The sequence below is a fragment of the Anomalospiza imberbis genome, chromosome 1 (assembly GCF_031753505.1).
Source record: "Anomalospiza imberbis isolate Cuckoo-Finch-1a 21T00152 chromosome 1, ASM3175350v1, whole genome shotgun sequence".
Classification (NCBI taxonomy): Eukaryota; Metazoa; Chordata; class Aves; order Passeriformes; family Viduidae; genus Anomalospiza; species Anomalospiza imberbis.
The window spans coordinates 75,309,673-75,332,907 of NC_089681.1; the positions used below are offsets into that span (position 1 = coordinate 75,309,673).

A 23,235-nucleotide genomic window follows, 5' to 3' on the forward strand; every position below is an offset into this window, starting at 1 on the left:
GGAACAAAATGGGAGATGAAGTAGCAATGAAAACTCGTGTACTCTATGATCACTGTCATCCTAAATTTTGTCCTTTCCTGGACAACAAACGTGATGATAGCATGGAACCAAGCTTTCAAATAAATGCAGTATTAATTACAAAGCTTGAAAAAAATGCCAGACAGTACCAGCCTGCCGGGAAAAATTAAGAAAGGACTTGTATGTCCTATGCTTCTCACAGGCCAAAAAGGGAAGGCACACACTGTTTTAAGGAAATTCACACAAAACCTATCACAAAATATTAACAGACTTGACACTGATACAAAAAGATGGTTGCACATAGACAAGAACGTTCTGTCATTCACCTTCTTGCAAACAGCAAAGATTCAGCTGAGAGCCTCAATTATGTTCATTCACACTATTAACATAATCTGTAATCTAAGTCAATATTCTTCCCTCCCCAGGAGATATCAGGAAATATAGAAAATCCTCTGCTGACCCTTTAAAGCTGCAGTTTTTGGCAGCAGCAAATAAAGTCACTGACATGTTTGACAAAACTTGGCATCAACAGCAAATAACTCTGCAGTATGAATTAGGAAGTAGTGAAAAGTTTAGGAACACAGGTATGAGTATGTGAGACAAAAATGTTAATAAGTAACAGAAGATTAAACTGAGCTCAAATATCTGAAGATATTTATTTAAATTCTCATTGCTAGAGAAACAGCTCTTCAAATACAGAACAACACACACTTGTTCTGTATTAACAGTGGAAGATCTGCATAAGTAATTGTCTTGCTGAGAAAGTAACTGTTTAAATTTTCCTTTAATTGTTTCTTCTGTACATTTGAAATTATATACACTTTACACAACAATTAAGTATATTGCACTTGATATAATTTTTATGTGTGTGTGAACAAGCTAGCCTCAAAACTTAAATCCCAACTAACTGTATTCTTTGTTAAGGTAAAAAGGTGTTTCCTGGTCTCAATGCCACTGAGAAAAGGAACAAAAAGCTGCCATGCTCAAGAACCACACTAATATATTTGTAATACTGCAAGCAGAGAACTCAAAAAATGACAGCATACACGTTTGCATATCTCTTCCCCCTACTCAGGATGTGAACAAGAAGGTGCACAGAACTGAGATAAAAGGGATCTGTAAGCTAAAAGACAGAACACAGCAATTACAGGGTGGTTTGTATCCGGGGATGGCAAGAAGTCTTTCAATGGGATGATCAGCCCCTAAGCTCACAGTGGAGAGTGGTACATGCCTTCCCAATTTATCCGTAATGCACCAGGGGCAGATACAGCCAAGGTGATGAGGCAGATACAAGAGACAATGTGTGAACTACAATGATGAAGCCATTCCTGGTCAAGGGAGAAGGCAAATATATAATCTGTAAAGTTTTGATTGCTCCTGGCATAAATTCCAATGGCTTTTACTGTCCTGTACTAGAACTAGTTTGGTCCCAAAGCAGAATGATTGAGCAAGTTTGAATGATCAGCTGCAAAGTAACCTTCAACAAAGGTATGCTTAATGCATCTTCAGTCTTTTTTTTAGCATTAAAATATGATTGAATTGCTCAATATAGTGAAGCAATTTTGGCTCAAAATGACAGACCTCCTTTTGCAATGATAACACCCTCTTCTAAAATACATGCTCCTATGTTTATAAACTTTCATTAAATTATTCAAGACATTCAGTCAGTTTTTTGGGATATTTTTTCTTCCTGAACTCTTTTCCTGCTAAAACAATACTATTTCTACAGTAGGAGTGGGGTACCAGTAAGGTTGGAGAAAAGAAGATGCTTCTGTAGTCTGGTCCTGGTTACATATACAGGGCAAGAGAAAGGCTTTCATATCCATTTCAAAACACACATTTTTTTCCAACCACCTTTTCAATCATTTTCCAGGTGGATTCAAAAGAGTAAGCAGTTAAATTAGCAAAACTGAAGGGACAATGCATAGTCAGTAGCAATTGCACATCTGTCATTAACAGCACACAAACCTGTTTGTCTAGAAAAGTACACCATACTAAGCACCAAGGATCAGAACACCCTAAACTTGCCTTGACAAGCTAAGAAAGAAGCTAGGACATGTCTCTTCAGAACAAGGCTGTTCTATGCCTCATCAAAAAAATCACACTCATACCCTCATGGTTTTTTAAAAGGGGGTGTGTCCTGTATGCGAGTGCACATCATGAAACAATTTTTAAAAATTTTGACTCACACTGAGTACCATATGCTAATCTAACAACACTGATGGAAAACTAAACTTCTATCAAATGTATGTTTTTTACTTGCACATGTAGGGCTGTTCATTTATGCTATTCATCTTTTGTTTGCTGATTCTTCTGAAAGTAAAACAGTTCATTTGTTTTTAGAAAGAAAATATACATAAAGACTTACGTAAAGAGAATTGTCTCAGTATTGAGGATTTCCCCATGCTAGCCACTTTTAGGGTAATGTGCATAAGAATATTATTTCATTGTGCCCTTATTTGCTTTTTATCAAATCTTAAATACAGGGAAAGTTTATTTTTTTCACTTAGATATATTAATATTTAAAAATAAGACGCCAAACTCAGTAGATTAAGCTTGAAATAAAGCATGTATATGGTCAAATCAAGGGCCCAGACATGTGATGAAACACAAATTGTGTTCTGTAATTATTAGTAAAAAAACCCAAACCAAAATTGCTAACCACTGAACCACTGAGAAGTGCAGTTTTGCAACCTGTAGAAGCTGCTAATATTCTTTGTATCTTTCTCACATTTAGTGCAGTTCCAGACTCAGGAACAATTTGTATCTAGTTTAAGATTAATGAAAATATTGAAGGAGCAGGTAAATCTAATAATAAAAACCTTCATTAAAGAGTTAAGAAATGGAATTCTGCCTGGACTAATTCCTAGTTTTAGAAACTGATAAACAGCTGTCTGTTCTCATAGACCCCAAACTCCAACTATCTTTACTTAACAGCACAAGTGCTCAGCTTGACAATTGTATGCTTCTTTCATAATAGCCTTTCTACTACAATGCAAGAGGGGAAGCTGATCAGAATTGCATCTTGGCCTCCTAACAGGATCTCAAATGGCAGTGACAGACTAAGTTCCACCACATCCTCTCTGGTGACATACACAGCACTTTGTTGTTGGGGCAGAGAGTTTAAAGGAGAAGAGCAAAACGAGCGTCCTTTACACTGGGCTTAGAAGTGTTCTAAACACTAGTGTCACTAGTGTTTAGAAGTGTATGTAGCATGCCAGTTTTTCAAGATTTTCAAGGGATTGCATGTCCAGGCTGACCTTCTCCTTCCATCCCTGTGGGTGAGAAGTCACTATATGAGGCATGCTTCAGCTCTACATGGATACACAAGGAACTGGAAAGCATTAGGAGAGGAGATAGCACAGAACAGCAAAACACACACAGCACTTACACATTAAAAACATTCCCACTGGATATTTTTCTTAATTTTAGAAAAAACTTACATAGATTTTATCTTGCTGATATCGCTGGAATAAATTGTGCATAATGGAGCCTTCATGGAGATCTACAAGTGCTGCCATGTCTTCCACACTCTCTGTGCTTGTTTGATGCATAGGTGTTACTTTCTGGTGTGTGATTGTGCTCTGTTTATAAGTGAATACCTGAAAGAGGGGAAACAAAAACAATATTAGTCAGAGCACACATTCAAAAACTCCAGTCTGAGAATAGAGTTTTCATACCCATTCATATCCCTTATCCAGCTTATCAGTGTCCAGACTTGCAAAATATAGTAGCCTGGCAGGGATACCTTCCTCTAAAGCTTCTCTGACACTGATTGAAGCCCCAAATACCTACATGGGTCATAAGAAACTAGAACACACTGACAGTGCACTGAGGACTGTAAGGGCTTTTCCTGTTAAACGGCAAATGCAATCTTGTTTCATAATGCATTAGTGCTAGACTTTATCAAGAGAAAAATAAACCAAGCAATAACCATTCCCAACAATACGAAACCAACCAAACAATAAACCACCTCTTACAGTAAAACTCACTTACAGTCAAATTGCTCTGGGCGGAAACGTTTGACTGTGCAAAACAGCTAAATAAAATTAATGCTCTAATAGGCTGCAAGTGTTTGTATGTTTGATCTGAAATCTAATTAAATGTTTCCATTCAACTCTCCAGTCAGAAAACAGTCTTTACACCTAATGCATGTAGCATTTTACATTCTGTGTGCAGCAGATATTTAGAAATTAATAAGCCAACAGATTTCTTAATTGACTTTTGCGACTAGTTTCTGGAGCCAGTTCTTAACAAACAGTAAAAGCTCTAAAAAAGAATTTAAATACTTTGTTTAGAAAACACTTCCATATATCTTCTGTAAAACTATCACAAATATGCACGAAGATGTATACATTGTCAATACAGTTAAACTTTTATGAATACTAATAACTTCAATAAAGACTACAAAACTATTTTGAATTCAGCATCCCATTTCCTGCAAATCTGCATCTTGATACCTCATCCTTATAGACATATGCCCACATTAGCATAGCCAATGCTCCTCAGCCAACACCAGTCCCTGCTAATGCCGCCATTTCGGTGTTAAAAAGTCAAAGCATGGAACTAATGCAACTACTTTGTGGAAATACTAATGTGGAACATTAGAAAAAACCCAAACCCTTCCAGAATCCTTTAAAATAATATTTATGAAGCTAACAGAAGCAGAGCCATAACTGTCAGCCAAGCACCAGCAAGCACTGTGGGAATGCTGCTGCGGGCTGGGGGTCATGCTGTGCCTGAGGGGCCGCCTCTGCACAGGAGGAAGAAACCCCTCAGAGGTTTTTCACCATAAAACCTTATGTATGTTCCTGGCAATGAAAGACTGAACAAGTGACATTGTAGGAGGCCATCCAGACAAACAGGGATGTTATCTGTCCTGCTGAGACAAGTGAGAAAAGAGAGGCTGAAGAAGCCCGAGGCTGAAGGCAGATCAGATGAAACACAAAATCTCTGTACTTGGATATCCTAACAGCTGACAGAGGAGTACAGCCTGAAGATATTTCTTCATTAAAATAGTATCCTAAACACAGCAAATGCTGGCACAGGCTATCACATTGTTACAGATGTCACTTGCACCAGCTCAAAGCATACTGAAGGAAAGCTGGGGAAATAAAGGAGATACGGGAAAGAAATTTCTGACAGGAGCTGGGAGGCATCACAGACATCAACAGGGTATGTGAGCAAACTGTCAGAAAGTTCCAACAGGTTCAGAACATCCTAGGTATAATCCCTGGCTGAGGGAAAAAGACAAACATGGAGAGATCAGAGCCTTATTTTGTGATGAAGAACCATAAAGATTATAGGACAAGGATTTGTACAGGACAGAGGGACCCTGCCAAGATGGAGAAAGTAGCCACTTGTAGGAGCACGTGGTCCAGACAGAACATCTAATAGAACGAATGTGAAGAGCATCAACTGATAGCAAAACCTTCGGGGCTGAAAAATGTGTTAGCAGTCCTAAGATTAACCACACAAACTGTAAGTGGAATTAGAGATAATTACATCTCAAAAGTTATTAACTGCACTTCCCAGTCAGAAGAACCATAAAGGAAAACCCAAAGGTCATACTATAGAACAAAAATACCACAAGCTGAAGGATTTGGAAATAAAAGGGATATACGGAGAGCAAATCCTAGAAAGGAAGCTACTTAACAGAGGCCATGTATCATCCTGCATACAGAAAAACAGACTCAGTGAGAGAATTAGGAAACCAAAAGGAGACGACACATATCCTGTGAGTGCCTCTCACGTGAACATGGAAAGGAAGCAAAATAGCACTGCTAGGAGGATAACCTCCATATTTATGATGTCTAGCCTTTGATGAGTGATGCACAGGTTAGCAGGGTAGGCAGAGCACCCCGGATATAACTTAGCACGTTTATTAATGTAAAGAATTCACAAACACCAAGAAAAACAACAAGACAAATGAGTTGCATGTGGCAGAAAGGCAGAAGATGGTTTCTGCAGATTCATCCTTCCCACTCAAACTCAGTATTTTCTCTTCTTCAGTCCAGTTATTCTAATACTTCCATCTCAGCCACACACTACTTTCTTGTTTGGGTGAAGAAATTGTTCTGTGAGGTGATTCAGAGATAGGACTGTGTATCACTTAGCTAGAAAACACACCAACTTCTAATAAAAGCTGCCACACAAATATGAAAGAAGGAGGAGCTCTTCTTGAAAACTGAGTAGCTACTTTTCCTTTCATTTGTGCCAGAACCATGCATACCTCATATTTCTTAAAACCACCATTAACACTTGATCAAAATCATCTAACAAGACCAAGGTCATGAGAGAGGGCTGCAGGATCACATGTACAGACCACATCTCCTTAAAACGAGCTTTTTGCAGTCCTGCTCAAGCTCTGAGACACTGCTTTGTTTTATTTCATCTTGAATCAGGCCTTTATTAGGATAAGGACTTGGAAAAACTACCTTGAACTTTATCATTACTAACTAGAAGATCATGTTATAAAATATTACAGCACTTGAAATCCTCAGGAAATAGGAACCCAGAGTCACTCTGCAGGGTCAGCACAAAGAACAGGAAGATGACCAAGTTGGCTCCTGAACTTCAAGAGGACCCTGTTGGCAGAGTGCAGGAAAATCCATCCTCAAGGACCCTCCCAGCATTTCTGGAAGGTCAAGTGCAATATACAGGAAACCAGAATAAGATTTAAGACAGGCCTAAATGAGAATTCAGCAAAAGCTTCTTTCCTTTCTAGATATAAATGGTTCAAGATAACAAACATGCTGAACCCATGGAAAACTCTAAAATAAACCTTAAAGAGAGAGCATGCAAAATAAGAACTCTCAATGTTATTCTGGAAATGAAAATTAGAGGTTGAGATAGGATGGACCAATGCAAAGAGCAACAACAAAAAGAAAAAGCTTAAGAAATAAAAAACAAAACAGCAAACTCAGCCTAACAACAGTCAAGTACATTTTACTGAGAAAGGAGAACCCTTCAAAACCGCCCTGCTGTCCCTACCACAGCTTACTAGTGGTGTGATGAACATGCCAAAAAGGGACTCAAATGAAGAAGTGGCCTAAAAAGCCAGAGGACAAATGCTACCCTGCACAATTAATCTGGCATGTTGGGGAAAACAAAGGTTGTCTTTCAAGTCTTCCATTTAAGGGAAATACCACAAAACAATGTAAAATTAATTTTCTGCATTGAAAAAATACCCCTAAGCTCAAGATTTAATGGAAATTGTGTTTTAACAAAAGATGTAATTTGTAATACAATTTATTAACATGAGCAAAGTACATCAAAATAGGCTGTCAACTACAGAAGTACACATGCTTTCTATCTTATGGCACCATTTTGTGACATGATGCCAAATTTAAAAAAGATCATTAAATGGCATCAGGAGATTTCACAACAGCTGAGTCAAGTGAGTTTAAGAGAATGCTGAATTAAGTGCTTATGTACATCAAAAAAAACCCACAATCCCCACATCTTGCAAAAACTGCAAGTCACACTCGGGATTTCCAGCCAGCATGGAGCCGATACACAACTGAATCATTCAGGGTGTTTTTCACAAGGAGGTGAGGTTTTGGTTGGGTGCTGATGACCCATATTGGACGGGAGGAAGGCAGAAGGTACTCCAAAATGTTCCTGATCAACAAGTCGGTATTTGAATTACAGCCTTCATTGTTTTAGCGAGATTTCTGTGAGATTTTTACTTAAAGGCAGAAGTAGGCTCATATGCACCATGGAAGCCCTGACATGAGCTGGATCATTATTAATTGCTCTCTGAAAACGTGCAAAATCACCTACTGAAGAGTTCACATACTGCAACCATTTTAGAACAACCCCTTCTACACACTGACCCATTACCCACCACATGGGCAGCAACTGCATCAGTTGGTCAACCGCCATAGCCTCGCCATTAATAATACATGCTGAACGTGGTACTGCCTGACTGATGCCAAGTACTGCCTGCTTGGGCATGGTTATGCAGCTTAACATGTCCCTGTTGTCAGTCTTGTTCCAATCAAACGAGAGGGTTTATTGGTAGGGGTAACAGACATGGAGCAACCAATCACCATAGGCTGCTCTTTCCTGCTCTTTTTTATCAACCCTAGGTGTACTCTATAAACTGCAGGGCCTTACAGAAGATAATCCTGATATCCAAACATATAAATCAGAAATATTAAAGTTTTGTCACACACTCAATTTAAATTAAGTGGCTCAAATCCATATAACCAGAAGGATAATGTAAAATATGGTAAACATAGAATTTAATAGGACAGGAAAAGTGAAAATAAAGAGCTACTGTACAGATGTCACCTGAGAGACAGGTTTACAAAGTAAAAATATACACGCAAACAACCACAATTTTTTCAGTAATTCCTGCGATACTAGAAAACCAGCTGCTACAGAATCTGGGCAGTCCACAAGCACCGGAAAGCAAAACTAATTGACCCCAAAAAGTAAAGCCCACAGCCTTCCTGCTGCTTTCCCATGGACTGCCCCATGTGAACTCTTCACAGGGTTAATCCCAATGGCTACTGTGATGTCCATAAAAATGCATGACACAAGAGCAGCTCCAGAGGACTTGGCTCATACGTTCACAACATCAGTGTCCTCTGTTATCTGAGGCATCTTTTTGCCTATTGTCACTGACCCTACAGAAGAGATGAGCACAGCCCAACAAAACACACAGGACTGTACAGAGAAACATCCACTTATAAATATTAATTCTTTTTTCATTCTCTGCTGTTGGTCTGAACTGAGGATCATCATTTGTGTTTCCCTCATGTTTAGAAGTTAAAAGAATGCAATAAATCTAACAAAATATCTTTATAAATGAGTCCAAGCAGAAAAAGGAGGCCATTAAAAGCTGTGGAATGCAGCGTTCCAGGGAGAAAAATAAATCATGACAAGTCCAAGGACCCAGAGATTAAAAACAAAAATTAAAATGTAGTATTTTACCCTTTTTTCCTGGAGAGATCTACTGTCTAATTAGAAACTTAAAATACAGGACAAGGATGCTCTCTTATAAATCTAAAGTAACTTAGGATCAAATGTAAAGCAGAACTATTGACATTGTAAAATTCTACAGTTAATCATGACAAGAGTGCAACCCAAGTAAAGTTTTTGTCCAGTAATTTACTATTTTTCTGCATCAGTTGACCTTAGACACCCACTGTGTTGTTCCAAAGTAATCTTTCAGATAACAAGATGTACTAGGGCCCAAGGTTTGCTTTGATGTAAGTTAATTTAATCTCTATCAAAGTAACCAGAAAACTCCACTATGAAGTTTCTTACCCATGACACTATGGAGGAAAATAAAATAATTTTATGTAAAACATTTATTGATGTCAGGAAAAAATTACCACCAATCTGGTATCTGTGACCTTCCGGCCCTGTCTTCAAGCAACTATCCCATACACTCATCTACTGAGAATCAGCCTATTTTTCATCTGTTCTGTAAAATTCTCCCCCTTTCATGCTGGGTACCACTGCAGTCTCTGGCCTCCCTTACCTGTTAGATGTTAATCTTGATCTCTAATGGAAAATGCCTAAATTACCACTTTGCGCATAACTGTACCTACCCAATCAATTGAGTAACACACAGCCTGTAAATTGTGGCAATCCTACACTTTATCCTTACCCTCTACTCACTTTGGTTCCTGCCATTTTCAGTCTTTGTTCTTTGTCCTATCAATTAACCCCCTTCCAAACCCTTCCTCTCAGTCCCCATTTCATATCTCTTTTCAGACTCGTTGGTGCCTCAGACACCTGTGTCAGTAGCTGCTCCCAGGTTCAAGAGCTGGGAGCCTGCCCTGAAGCCTTCCTCACCTTCTCCCCAGCTTCCAGCAGCGACAGCACCAGCAGTGACTCGCAGCACCTCCCCAAATGGCTTTCTTGCTACAACTTTCATGTTCTCACCCCCACGCAGAATATTCCTTTCTGCTCCCAAGCTCCACAGTGACAGGAAGCACACTGCTGGGATGACAGCCCTGGTCAGTGCCACAGCAGAGCTCATCAACCCACTAAATTGTGCCTCTTTGTTGTTCCTTTACATGCTGACCACTGTCAACAATCTTGTCTGATCAACACTTCCCACCTAACACCCATTCCACAAGAGGTATTAAAGTTTACTTCACTCTCTGAACCATTTCCAATCACAGACAAAATCTGCCATCAAGTATGAACAAGCTTCTAATTACAGGTTCAGAACTTATGACCCTTCAATTGGGCTTCCCTACACAGACAATTAAGAAATTTAATTGGAACTAAACACATTCATTTTACCTAGATTACACTACTGTAAGCTAAGCCTCTAGGCAGTCCATAGAATTCTTCCAAGGAAAAAACAGAAGTGCACCTTTAATCTTCTTTCCAAGTGATCTCGTGTAACTAAAAGCACCTGCAGACACCACAAAGCTCAAAGTTTAAGAAGCCCACCTATAAATACTGCAACTGCAGTACTACAGAAAATGTGCAACGCCCTTCACATGTCACCAGAACCTTCTTCACCATGCAGAAGTGCTCCTTTCTGTCTGTGAACAAAGCGAGAGAATTGCAGCTGCCCAAGCTTTCCCACAATGCTGAAACAAGCAAAGCAGTCCAAGGGCGGGACACAGGAGATGTACCCCATCACATGTCTCCAGCTTCCTGATAGGCAGCCAGGCATCAGCAAGGTCTGACCAGCTCTGGCCACACAGAAACCCAGGGAGGGGTCTCTGACCCGCACATCACTGTGAGATGAGACAGAGAGCAGACCCCATCTTGCAGCAGAGAAACAGAAGGTCTGGGCCCATGTTCCCCATGGGTTCAATCTCCATCTGTCTTGGGACACCCCACCAAAGGCACTCCCAAATCAGTGTTACTGTAAGGAGCAACCAGCAAAGAGATGTAATGGCAATCACGCCTTTTGCTTTCAGTGTACATCACCATAACTAGCTCAAAGGACAAGGGGATGAAAACCGATGGTCTCTGCAGGAGGAAGACCAGAACACTAAAATCTCTCACCCTTTATCCATCATTTTCCACACAATGGAAAAGCACATCAATGGACAATGCCAGGCACTGAAAGCATTAGCTTTCCTCTCAATGTTACTTACTGCTCAAGTGAAAATTTCAGTTTCAAATTTGTATTTATTCTGTGATTCACAGAAATAAACAATGACTATCTGCAATGGAATGAACAAAGCTGGATTTGAATAATATGCCCCACAATCAAGAAACGGAACAACTATGGTCAATAAGCAGCCTACAGATTATACCAGCTTTTTTTTGAGACACAAAGTGATTATTTTCAATAGGTCTTTTTTCTAAGAACAAAACAAAAAAGGAAAAATAGTTAGCTGACAGATAGCTGACTTGACTGTCTCCAAGACTAGAATAGGAGCAGCCTGTGTGCGAGTCCACAGCAGTGAAATCAGAGGCAATGTTTCTATGGGAGCTAGAGCTCTGAAGGAGCATCCCTATAGAGCAAGCCTTGTCCTAAATGAAGGCTCGCCAGAGAAGGTGATACTCCAGTGGTGCTCTCCGGGATTCCAAACAAAACCCAAGCAATGCCATCGTGAGCCTTTTGGCCTCATCCCTCTACATTCTTCTCAACCCAACACTTTACATGAACTGACCCTGCCTGAGCTGCCGGTGCAGCCCCCATGGCCTGTGGGTTCTGATGGTGCCTAAGCCCTGTAGGAATTGTCCCACCTGCATGAAGTCATGCACAGGGGGACCAGAAGCTACCTGGGAAGCTGTTGCCAGGCACAGCTGCCTGGTAGGAATTTCCCATCAGGAAAGTTTCTGGCACTTATTACCTCTGTATTATTGCCAAAACCAAGGAGGCGCAGCCACAACACCAGCTGTAATGGATGAAAGGTCCTTACATCAACCCAGTGCAAGCTGGTCCCCCTGCACAGGAGGACCACAGCCACTGGGCTGGGGTGCTCCTCCCCCTGCAAGGCTGCTGCTGCTGCAGAGGACTGGGAGGGAATAAAAAGAAAACAGACCCAGAAGAAAGGTTTTTGCATAGGAATGGATGATCTTCACAGCAAATTTCCATGTGCTGAGACAATTTAGGGCTTAGGTTTCCTTCAGCCCTCCTACCAGGCAGCAACCAACCCCTCAGCTCTGGTCAGATGCAGCCAGACACTGAAGGTTTTGCTGCAGCTCATGGTTTGCTCACCTGGTACTGGTTGGGTGTCAGGAGCTGGTAGACCTGCAGGAGCTCCCCAGCAGGCTCCAGTGCCAGGGCCACCCTCACGCCAGCCGTGAGACAACCAACATGGCCAGGAGCCAGGCTGGAGAAGAGCCAGCACAGACTGCACGTAGCTGCTGGCAGCATGATCCAGTGCACTCCCACATCAACGCACCAGTCAGGGAGGACTGCAAGGCCTTACAACCCTCAACCACCTCCATCCTGAAAGGCACCACCCAGAGGCTCGAGCAGTAACATCCCAGACCCAATTCACTCACACCTTCTTCTCCTGCAGGTCTTACACCACTGGCAACAGAGCAAAGCATGCTTCTCCTCCAGGGCTTTCCACACCAACACCACCTCTGTGTTCCTCTTGCAACACCTCCCCTATTTCCAGTCATTTCTCCTCCCCATCACACACCTCTACCCCTTGCCATTATGGTCCTAGTTTCCCTTCTGGTGCCCTCTCCTGCCCATTACCTCCCCACAGGGAGATCTGTCCCTTTGGAACCACCCTGTCCCAGCTGTCAAGGCAAGAACTTGCTTTCCAACCCACACATGCATTTCATTTTGAATTTTAAGTGTCCAGTCCCTGAAATCTGGCAGAGGTGTGCCTCAGACCAGCTGTCAGTCAACTGGCTCCCTGTCTGTTCTGCCCACACCCAAGGGAGGACCTAAATGTCACAGGAAACACAGAAGGGTTGTCAGATATCAAATTAATGCTCTACTCGAATCAGGAGTGTAAATGTCATGTGAGATGCCCTAAATACATTGGGGCAATAAAATAATATAGAGCAAGAATAGGACATTGACAGGCATTAGTCATTAATCCAGTGCTGAGGGCAAAAAAACCCTCTGCACTGACTATATTTAAAGCTGTTTGTGAATTAAAAACATGACAACTTGCATATGTATAAAGGAAGTCCATAAACACATAATCTCAGCTTTCAGATCTCCTGACAAATTTGAACTATAAAACTCTTAATTTTCCCTCAGTTATTTTTTTAAATTTCTCCAAATCTTGGTTTGATTTTTGCTAGTGTAAGTACTGTATGCTTCACAGCAACAATATTTGATTGTACTCAGCTTTTTAATCAAACAACCTTTTGTTCACAACAGCAATGTGCCAGCTCCTATAGGACCTTCCAGCCTTAATTTAAAGAAACACCTTTTACATCTTTATGTATTGACATGTTTCCAGAGAAGTAGAATAGGCAAGTGATTGACATGAGAGTCAACTGGTGGAGCTTGACATTATCTTTGAGGGATTGGATTCCTTTTCAAGTTCTTTTGAACCCACTCCAGTGAAATTTAGATAAGAGTCTACTCTGATATTTGCTTGTTAAAAAATAGTTTTAGGGTTTTTTTGCCTTTATGTTACAAGAATAAAAAATCTAAATGACAGACGGTACAAAGGTCTGTATGAGTTTGCAGAGATCACAGATCACAGACTATCTCAAATTGAGAGGGAGCCTTAAGGATCATGGAGTCCAGCTCTCTGTTCCTTGCAGAACTACCTAAAATGAAACCATGTGACTAACAGCATTGTCCAGATGCTCCTTGAACTCTGTCAGTCTTGCTGTCATGACCATTTCCCTGGGAAGCCTGTTCAAGTGCCCAACCACCCTCTAAGTGAAGATTCTGCCCTTAATATCTGACCTAGCCTCACATACATACTTCATGTAATTTCCACTTGTGAAAGCTTAACTCCAAATTGAACCATGAATTATTTGTTTTAGAAGAAAAAGCCCTTCTATATTTCTTTTAAAGTTAACTTTTAATCTTTTTTTTTCTACAATATTACAAAATGGCACTTCTACAGCATCCCTAATTGCCTTGTAAAGACAAACCAACCTCTTCCCTTTACCAGCATTCCACACTCCCATCCACACCCCTGGCACCACTCACTGTTGCTCAAACCCAGAAAATAGGAACTGGGTACAACCCTGGTGTGAACATCAGCCCCTAACTCACTCTTTTCTCATCTTTAAAGGATCAGAGGGGCTTTTCATTAAGCCAGCATTTACTACCTGCTGTTCCTGCAGGTTGCCTGCAGTGAGAGGTTTTGACACAGCTATGCTGCTAGGAAGACAGCCAAGGACATATTTTATCTACAGCTCAAAGCACTCCTTTAAAGAAGGTAACCGTGTACTCAACTTCCCTTCCCCCAAAACTTGCAGATGTACAATGGTAACTTACGCTGCAGGGAGGAGAGAAAGGGCAAGAAGTGGAAAAGGGAGGAACTGAAGCCCCAAATACAGAAAGCTTCTAAGAACATCCATCCATGAAAACAAATATGCACATGATGAGCCCTAACACACAATGGAGAATGCTCAAAGCAGAATTATGGGCAGGTGAACATGAAACACTGGGCATTTTCCCCAAAACTACGCACACAGTACAGTTTCTACAGCAGACTAGTCAACAAGGCTATGCCATTTCAAAGTTGACTTTTACAATGTGTGCTGATCTGAAAACAATTCATCCCGCTTTCAGGAAAATGCTGTCTGAAGAGGAACAGAAGGCCAATCCCTCTGTTACTACACCCATTCAATCAGCTGAACAGCAACTGGGATTTTTTCCAGTCCTGACCTAAGATAATAGAAGGTGCCCTTAAACAAGTGCAGGAGAAGGTGACTTCCTCTTACTTATGTGCCTGGTTCTGACCATGCAGAGGTAATTGTAATTATACTGTAGGCAGTGACAGACCAGCTCTCAGCAGGTGTCCAAAGCTGCCTTTTAATCTACCCAAGTTAGTGCTGGATCTCACAACAGCATAGTTTCTCCTGCCTAAGAAGGCACCCTAAATATCAACAAAATATTTTTTGCTAGCATGGAAGCATTGTCAAATAAAAAAAAATAAGTGCAGGTGGTTTACCCACGCTCAGAATTAGCCAGCACCATTGCCAGGGACAGCACTGTCTTGGGACAGAAGAGGCTTTAGCCCTGTTTCATAGTCTAGGCTGCAACTGAATCTCAGCTGGCTTCACAAAGCATGAGTACAGCTTCCTCCTACTCATGTGTGTTAACCAGGACCCCAGCACATGTGGTCCAGAGGCACGTGACAGTCCATGGTATAGAACTAGCCTGGGTCTAGGAAAGGACTGATCATTCACTCAGCTTTCCTGCTGATCTCCCTGGCCCCGTAGTGAGCTCACCACACCCCATGGCAGTGCCAAAAGGGGCAACAGGCCACGGCAGAAAGCTTCATGCAGCAGGCATGGATTTACTGCCTTTGCCAGAGATAAAGAGAAGATCAGCTTCCGCTCTGCACCCTAGTGAACCCCTCTTCTCAGAGGCTCAAACACTGATCCTCAACAGACAGGTCCACAGCGCTGTTTCTGTGGCTAGCAACCTGCCAGTGTCTGATTACTGCAGGGTTGGCTGCCCAAGTGTGCAATAATAATATACAATTCCCTCCTGAGAGGCAGTGCTCCCACATGCCCTGCTAGCAGGACTGTGGCAAAAGACTCTGTGTCTGCAGAGGGAAGGAGCAAGGGATCTTGCCTCCCTACCAGCAGACAACCACAGGTCAGAGGGCAGGGGGTCCCTCTGCTCCTACCGCTGCTCAGGCGACTTGGCAAAAATAGTAATTGACAGGTGAAAGGTGGAAGAAAGGAGGAAAAAGCTGGAATAATTAGGAATTTCCATACAGAAAGCAAAAACTTGGGCTCTTCTTAATAATATATTCTGATAGGTTAACTAATCAAGGAGATTGCAACAACAAAAATTATCATAAACATTATTTTCAAAAAGCACGAAGCCATCTTTATTTACAGTTCTACAGAGTATATTCTGCCCTTGGAATCTTACTTTTCTCCAGGATAAGCGTGCTTAGACAACAGCAGCAGTCTCCAGCAGATGACCATTGACAGCTCCTGGAGAAGCACTGTGGGTCAGTCAGCATTGCTACTGGTCAGCCAGCATGTTGCAGCAGGGCTTTGTTTCGCTCTCTTCAACCAGGAATTCCTCCTAAAAAGTTACCCAGGCCCTTTGCTAGCTGTGCCACACAGCAAAGCTTAAAACTTCAAGACTCTCAGGGCTCTCCTGTTTGTTTGCATGTTACTCTCACAACAAGGTGCCCACCAACATGTTAGGCTGAACTGTCCTAGACAGCCCCAACAGTGTTCAGCAAGAAAATCTGAAACCTCCCAAACGCGCCTAATGGGGACTGGCTCTCCATCCCCCCCTGGCCTTCCCAGCATTGTTAGCTGCAGCAAGGGGAGAGTCTGCTGCCAGGAAGAACAAAACAGGTTTGGACAAGCATGAAACCAAGCTGCACGTATCTCAAGATAGCAGCCAAGGCGGTTAAGCCTTTTTCATTACAAAGGTGAAACCCAGATCCACACCCCGAGAGCCCAACTAGGCCCTGTCAGCTGAGGTCCCTCAGAGCCACGTGCAGCTGGAGTTGGAGGGTTCCTGCAAGCACATGCCGGCCCTCGCTGAGTCAGAGGGGTCAGAATGCCCCTGGCAGATCATTTATGATATTTTCATTTACATTTAGGGGGGAACACCACCCGACTAAGTTTTCCAGGATTCCCCTGCCCAACAACTGCTCTGATTAAAGATCAACAAAACCAGCTGAATATTGCCCAATGGTTCAATCATGATACATGATACCAGAGTGAAGAGAGATGGAAGCAGTGGAGTAAATAAAAGAAAACAAAGGCAACACATTCATTAAAAAAAAAAAAACTCTACCGTATCTTGTTTTGAAAATGTGCAGAAATAAGGGAAAGGACATAAATGCATATTTATCCTCTAGCTCAAAGTCTTTTAAAGAAAGATGTGAAAAAGAGAAATTGCTCATTTACAAGCTGCATGGTCACTTCCTAACTTGCACTGAAGTTGCACAGTGCACTCCTGGGCTGCTGCAGGAGCATTACTCAGACTGATTGCACAGTCAGGTACCAATTACTTAGGCTGTCTCAAATGCATACTAGTAAATTTGATTATTACTGAAATAAAGCATACATTGTTAGGAATGCCAAAGTGGGCTTTTTCTTTGACTGAAACCTTTTTAGGAAAAAACCCTACCTCTTTGCTATAAAATTTTACAGTGTCTAGTACAAAGAACTCTTGGAGATTTTTAAAATACAAATATGAAAACACTTCTAAATTTTAATATGTCTAGTTTGGGGAAAAAAAATATTACATTCTTCTGCTTGATAATATTACAAGGAGCATAACAAATATACCAGGCCCAGGAGCCCAATAATTCATAGAACAGCTTAAAAGACCTTTTCTTCTTTCTGTCTTAAGAGTCTCTACAAGTTCCCCTTTCTTACATCCTTAGAGATAATATTGCATATAATACTGTTCATTTTATGTTATCATGCAGGTAAGAATTTCCTTTCATTGCACTTGGGAAAAGCTTGCCAATGTTAAATACAAAATCTTAATTAAAAAAAAAAAAAAAGCAATGCTAGAAGGTTTGACTATAGGTTGTCTTGATCATATTCCTGTGGTTGGCTTCCTTGAAGAAAAGGACAAGTGGCACTGCTAGAACTTGGTGAGGAGACAGGAGCACCAATTGTTCATTGCAGGGCATGAATCCACAGATACGGGCAGATGGAGTGGTTGAGAGATGCAACACTTTTCAAAGCCATGTCGTAAGTCTTATTGCATAGCACAGATATTACTTTATGTGTGAGAACGTGCACTATATACAGGTAAGGGAAAGAAGTTGCCCTTGGCTGTAAAAGTTTGAGAGACTGTTCTGTATGTTACTCCCGTAAAATCTGCATATAAACTGGCTGGTTTGCATTTGAACTATAAAACTCCTGCCTTGCAAGACACAAAAGGGCAAACAACACACATTAAGGTGGTTCTCTGTATTAAAAGGTGTGTGTGTGATTTTATTTTCCACAGCTTGCTTGTGCTTACATTTGAAAACCACAGTTGAATCACATACCAGATAGCATGCATGTGTATGCTGGAGAAGCCCAATTACAACTGTTCCCATGATACCAGCAAAGAGTAATTCACAGCACTACTTTTTCCACCCCAAATAAGGACAGTACTACTTCAGTAGTTGTGTCAGAATTATGGAGACAGAAAACAAAGATGTCTTATATTCAGAGAATTACTTAGCAGATTTACACATAACCATAATGTTTATAGCTCTGGAAAGAAAAACCCAAACTACTGCTGTAAAGAAAAATACACCAGTACTTTTCTGTCTTTGTAAGGATACTGCTGTTTGTTTTTGAATTTACTTTGACAAATCTCAAGCACATGAAGCTGTAAGAGTTCCAGTTTATATTCTTAAAAATGAGGGTTAGCCAGAAGTCTGACACGAAATACTGTGAGATTACCTTAACATGTTACTAAAAACCAATTAGAACAGACACATTAAAACAGGACTACCTTTTCTGATTTCTTGCATTGCAGGAAGGGTTGTGAGAGAGATACATGGACATGGCAATCTCACAGATTAGTGAATAGTGTTGCCCTCTATTCAGTACTCAAAGAAGTTTATTTTACTGTGTTTTCTGATAAATATACATCTTAGAATTCAGCTTTAGAGATTGCTGCTAGCAACAAAAGGTTGCCTTTTCAATGTTCTCTTCCCCTAAAGATGTGACTCCTCTCATCTCCCAAGACAGGTTTAGTTTATAAATACACAATCTTGTTGAGGGTGCAATCTCCCTGTTAGGACACCAACCAGCTGTTCTTTTTGTAACAGACACTTTCAGTGCATAAGCCTGAACTTGAAACAGGCTTGGAGAATAGGGAATGAAGCTGCATGTCCAACCAGGACAGAGCTGACCTGATGGCAGATAAGCCCAGGCAGGTGTGAGTCCTAATGCCCTGCACCAAAGGACACAGGGGATTGTATGGCTTTTTACATCCCAGTCCCTAACCCTCTAAATGCTAGAATTATTCACCATAAATTTCCAATAATCTACAAAGTTCCTTATGTTGTTCATTATGATTTCTGTGGAATAAAAGATGAGCAAGGACTTTTTAATTTTTCTCTTTTTCTCTTTTTTTCCTCCTCATTAGAAAGAGGGCAAGTTCGGCTGCAAGGGATGTAGAAGAAAAAAAATGCAGAGCTGGTCTGAGTGTATTTTTCCATGTAACTTACAGGCTGATGTGTATACTTGCCTGAACCTACTGCAGTACAGCATACAAGCTATAACACTGAAAAAAATCCTCCTGCACAACAAAAAGCATCAGAATAAGAGACAAGGGATGCATTAAAGAACCATTTAATTTAGCTACCCAAAGCCTGAGCTAAATGCCACTTCTCCCTGGGCGTACTGACCTAATGCGACTAAAGCAATGGCAGTGCTAGGTTAACAGTTGCAGTCAATGACCTTTGTGGTCTTTTCTAACCAAAATGATTCTAGTATTTTATTATTTTTCTCACTTGTTCCATCTTACCTGTGTATGTTTCAGAATTGAGTCCTAGGCTTATGTTCTCTGGTTAAATCCAGTGACTTAGTTCCCCACATAAGCTCTCTCCAGCTCTGACAGTGCCATGATATTTTTGCAAATAGCTTCAGCCTGGCAGATTAAATCAGAAGTTTCTAGAAACAAGAGCATGTTTCAATCCTACAGCCAAAGATTATGAAGCTAAAGAAACCATTTTGATCTTTTGATGTGAGCAGCTGTGTAACATAGGAAAACCCAGAAACACCTAAATTCAGTTTCTGTTTAGCAAAGTCTGAGCCCTGAAATACTGCAAATCTCTTTCCTTCCCCCTAAAGTATCTTGCATTCACTACCATCCATTTGAATATTGATTTTTGTTATTCATAATATTAACTTAAACTAGTAGAGGAAACTTCTCTTTGGGCACTTCTTGTGCAAGATTAATGGCTCCCAACTCTTGCCTATCTGATTTTTAAAGCCTGAGTTTAGTGATGTTCTGTGTGATACCCATCTTCGCTTGTCCTCATCCAAGAGCTATGAAGCCCATCGCTCTGATCATGTACCATCACATTTTACATCATGCAGGAAAATCCACTTTCAGTGGTGTGGAAACTAAAGACCATAGGAAGGACACATCTGGGCAGTTCCATAAAGGTGGGACAGAGGTACTACCTAATATCCAAGTTCAAGTGTGGTTGTAGTTCTGCTTAATAGCAAGGCAATCATGGAAACACAGCCTCAGCAATCAAGAAAGATGTTTCATGAAGCAACAAATGAGCAAAGTGCATTTGTGGACACAGTAGGGCAAGAATGGTTCCCACTGCACCACCATGGGCAGCACAGCTGGGCTCTAAAAAAGACACTATGTCTTGTCAAAAGTCAAGTGCTCTGGACTGAAGGCCAGACTTGGGCATTTGAGTAACTGCTTACACTTGCCACAGTTAGAACATAGATGGAGGGGGAAAAGTGCATGCCATTAGTACAACTTCAAGTAGAAATCTTTATACCAATATCTTCATACACTTTTTGTTAGCATATGCTTTGAGAAACAAGACACAACTAACAAGGCAAAGCCCACAAAGACCACCAACAATGAGTTATACCCAGAGACACCAGTGAGGAATTACACAACACTTCATGTAGTTCAAGACAGGTAGGTAAAAGAAAAAAAAAATTAGTATGGTTTTAAAATTAATCTTAAATTAAAGTTTTAAAATTAAATTATTCTTATGAGATCCCCCTGTTGTAAAGACTATAAAACTACTGCTATATTGGATGTTCTCAATTCTGGGCTTCACTCATCTGAAAAAGTTCAGTCAAACCAACAAATTTGCTGATACTACCCTTACAAGGCTTTACATGCTTTGCAGATTCAACAAAAAATACACAATCTTGCGCATCTCTGCAAAAATACTACTGCGCTGTGGGAAGAAAAAAACAAGCCACAGGAGCATACCTAGAGAATGACCACTTGCAAATGCATAGGCATAAATGTGAGTTTCCTTAGCACCAAATTAAGTTTCTTTGTAGCTGAAATTTTCAGAGAAGGAAATGGCTTGAAAAGGCTGCAACTCAGGCACTGGAAGTTGAGCACAAAATCTTAATATCTAATATTCAACAGCTGCTGGGAAGAAACTTAACAAGCCTAAAAGCAAGCTATACAGGTTCCTACCACTATCTAAATTAGAGCACCTGATTTCAATTATCATTTTTATAGGGTTTGATTTAACTGATCTGACCAAGACCAAAATAGGTCCCCATATCAGATATTGCACAAAAAGACAGAACCTCCACCTTACCACAAGACTGTCCATAAACACTGCTTCGTATTCCCAGGCAGGGAAGCAGTACTTGCAGCCCAGCTACTGGCAGAGGAAGGCTGCTGGTGAGAGGAAAGTTTAACCTGGACTATCAGGATGTACTTCTGGAGAGGATGAGCCAAAGAGAGCACATGCCAGGCACAGAACTCATCAAAGGGATTAAGTCAATAATGAAATTGAAGCAGCACTCTTTTTGATCCCCTCCATCTTCTCCTGCGAGGTAACTCAAGCACCCAGATACGCAGGGCTGCCAACAGAGAGCAAGCAACCACTGGTCTCCACACAAATTCACTTCTCATCACCAAAGGCTTCTCCCGTTAAGACAGGTCTACACCAGAGCCTGCTGATGCATCCTGTGAATCACAGATATGAGGTTTTCCCAGCAGAGGCCCTTGACCTCACCATGATTACACTGATGGTACTTTTTCAGTGAATTTTCTTTTGCTCATGGGGCTACTGGGGTTACTTGTTCCAGGGTTAGCAGGCTGTCCACACAGTCGGGGAAGTGCTAGCACACATCTGCCAAAATGTTTTTCCAGGCCCCTTGGGGCACAGCTCAATCCAATTAAAACACGCACAAAAGCAATAAAACTCAAAAATTATTCCCTTGGTGCTGTGGGCTACAGCAGTCCAAAGGTCCTTCCCTCTACTATAATGCCAGCAACTTGAAGTCAAACTCCTTCCAGCTGAGAAGAAACTGACAACAGCTTTACCCCCAGAAAATCAGCACCTAACTGCAAGCATGTCCTCCTTCCTCTCATACAACTGCACCACTCTGCACCACTACAGTGAAACCACTCTGCTACATCAGCTGAAATTACAGTGGTAGCAGTGCCCACACAAAGATTTTTATTTTGACTTTGCACAATCCACTTCCTAGAAAGAAAAAGTGCTGTGAAGAAAAGAAGGGGTGAAAGACAACTCGTTTCTAAACAGTGGTGCAAAATGTGAGTTAGCATGCAAAGCCTAATCAACTCAGTGATCTCTGAAAGATGTTTTGAACCAGTGGAGAGACATCCCCTCAGAGCACAACACTGCAGGCAGATGCTATGAATGGGATACTGACCACAGGAAACAGATTCCACAATTCAAGCTATCGAGGCATAAAATATGCTATGTAGGAAGGGCACAGGACACGCTCCTGAAACACAAAGGAGTTTTAACTGTTAGTAAGACACTACCATCTTGTCTAAAGATCCCAGAAGACAACACTGCTGAGACAAGTTCAGGCAAGCACTCCCGCTAGATTGCTGGGCAAAGAAGTGCATTCAGATCAGCAACCAGTAAATGTTTATTTCCAGTGGTCAGAGGCTGCCAGGAGTACAGATTCTGGTTACTCTATTGACCAAACACTGTGCTCACATCAGACAGACAGCTTTCACCCTCGGATGCTCACCTTGCCAACCTCAGGCTACATCCACCCTGCAGGGATGGCAACAGAATCTCTGGCTAAACCCAACACGCATGCATGAAAATCACTGCAGGTACTGCCCAGAGAACTGCTGCACATATGGCTTGCTAAACTTACAGGAGTTGAAAAGTGTAATGGGGTGTATTCATTGGTATTTTCTATTAAGAAAAATGCTTATATTCCCATGGACACAGACCTGTTTCTGACTATTTACAATGAAAAAAGTTGCAATTCTTTTCAAATGAAATAGAAAAACAAGAGTGCCATTTGAGGGTGGTTTGGGTTTGTTTTTCTTTTTGACTCGCAGACCTATTTTCAAACACAAACCAAGAAGTAAATAACAGGCCTTTTAATACTAAATTGATACACCCAGAAACTAAGTTTTCCATGAGCTCAGATACCAAAACTCAGACACTTACCACTACCATATAGTTCAATACA

The 23,235-nt window shown here is 41.2% G+C and overlaps 1 protein-coding gene across 1 annotated transcript in view; it reads right to left on the minus strand.

Moving 5' to 3' along the window:
• The window catches only part of MYO10 (myosin X), a 163,634-nt gene that overhangs the window by 85,998 nt on the left and 54,401 nt on the right, over positions 1-23,235 (minus strand). The window contains exon 3 of the mRNA XM_068197079.1: positions 3,462-3,620. Coding sequence (XP_068053180.1) covers positions 3,462-3,620 — 159 coding nt within the window. The remainder of the gene's footprint in view (positions 1-3,461; positions 3,621-23,235) is intronic.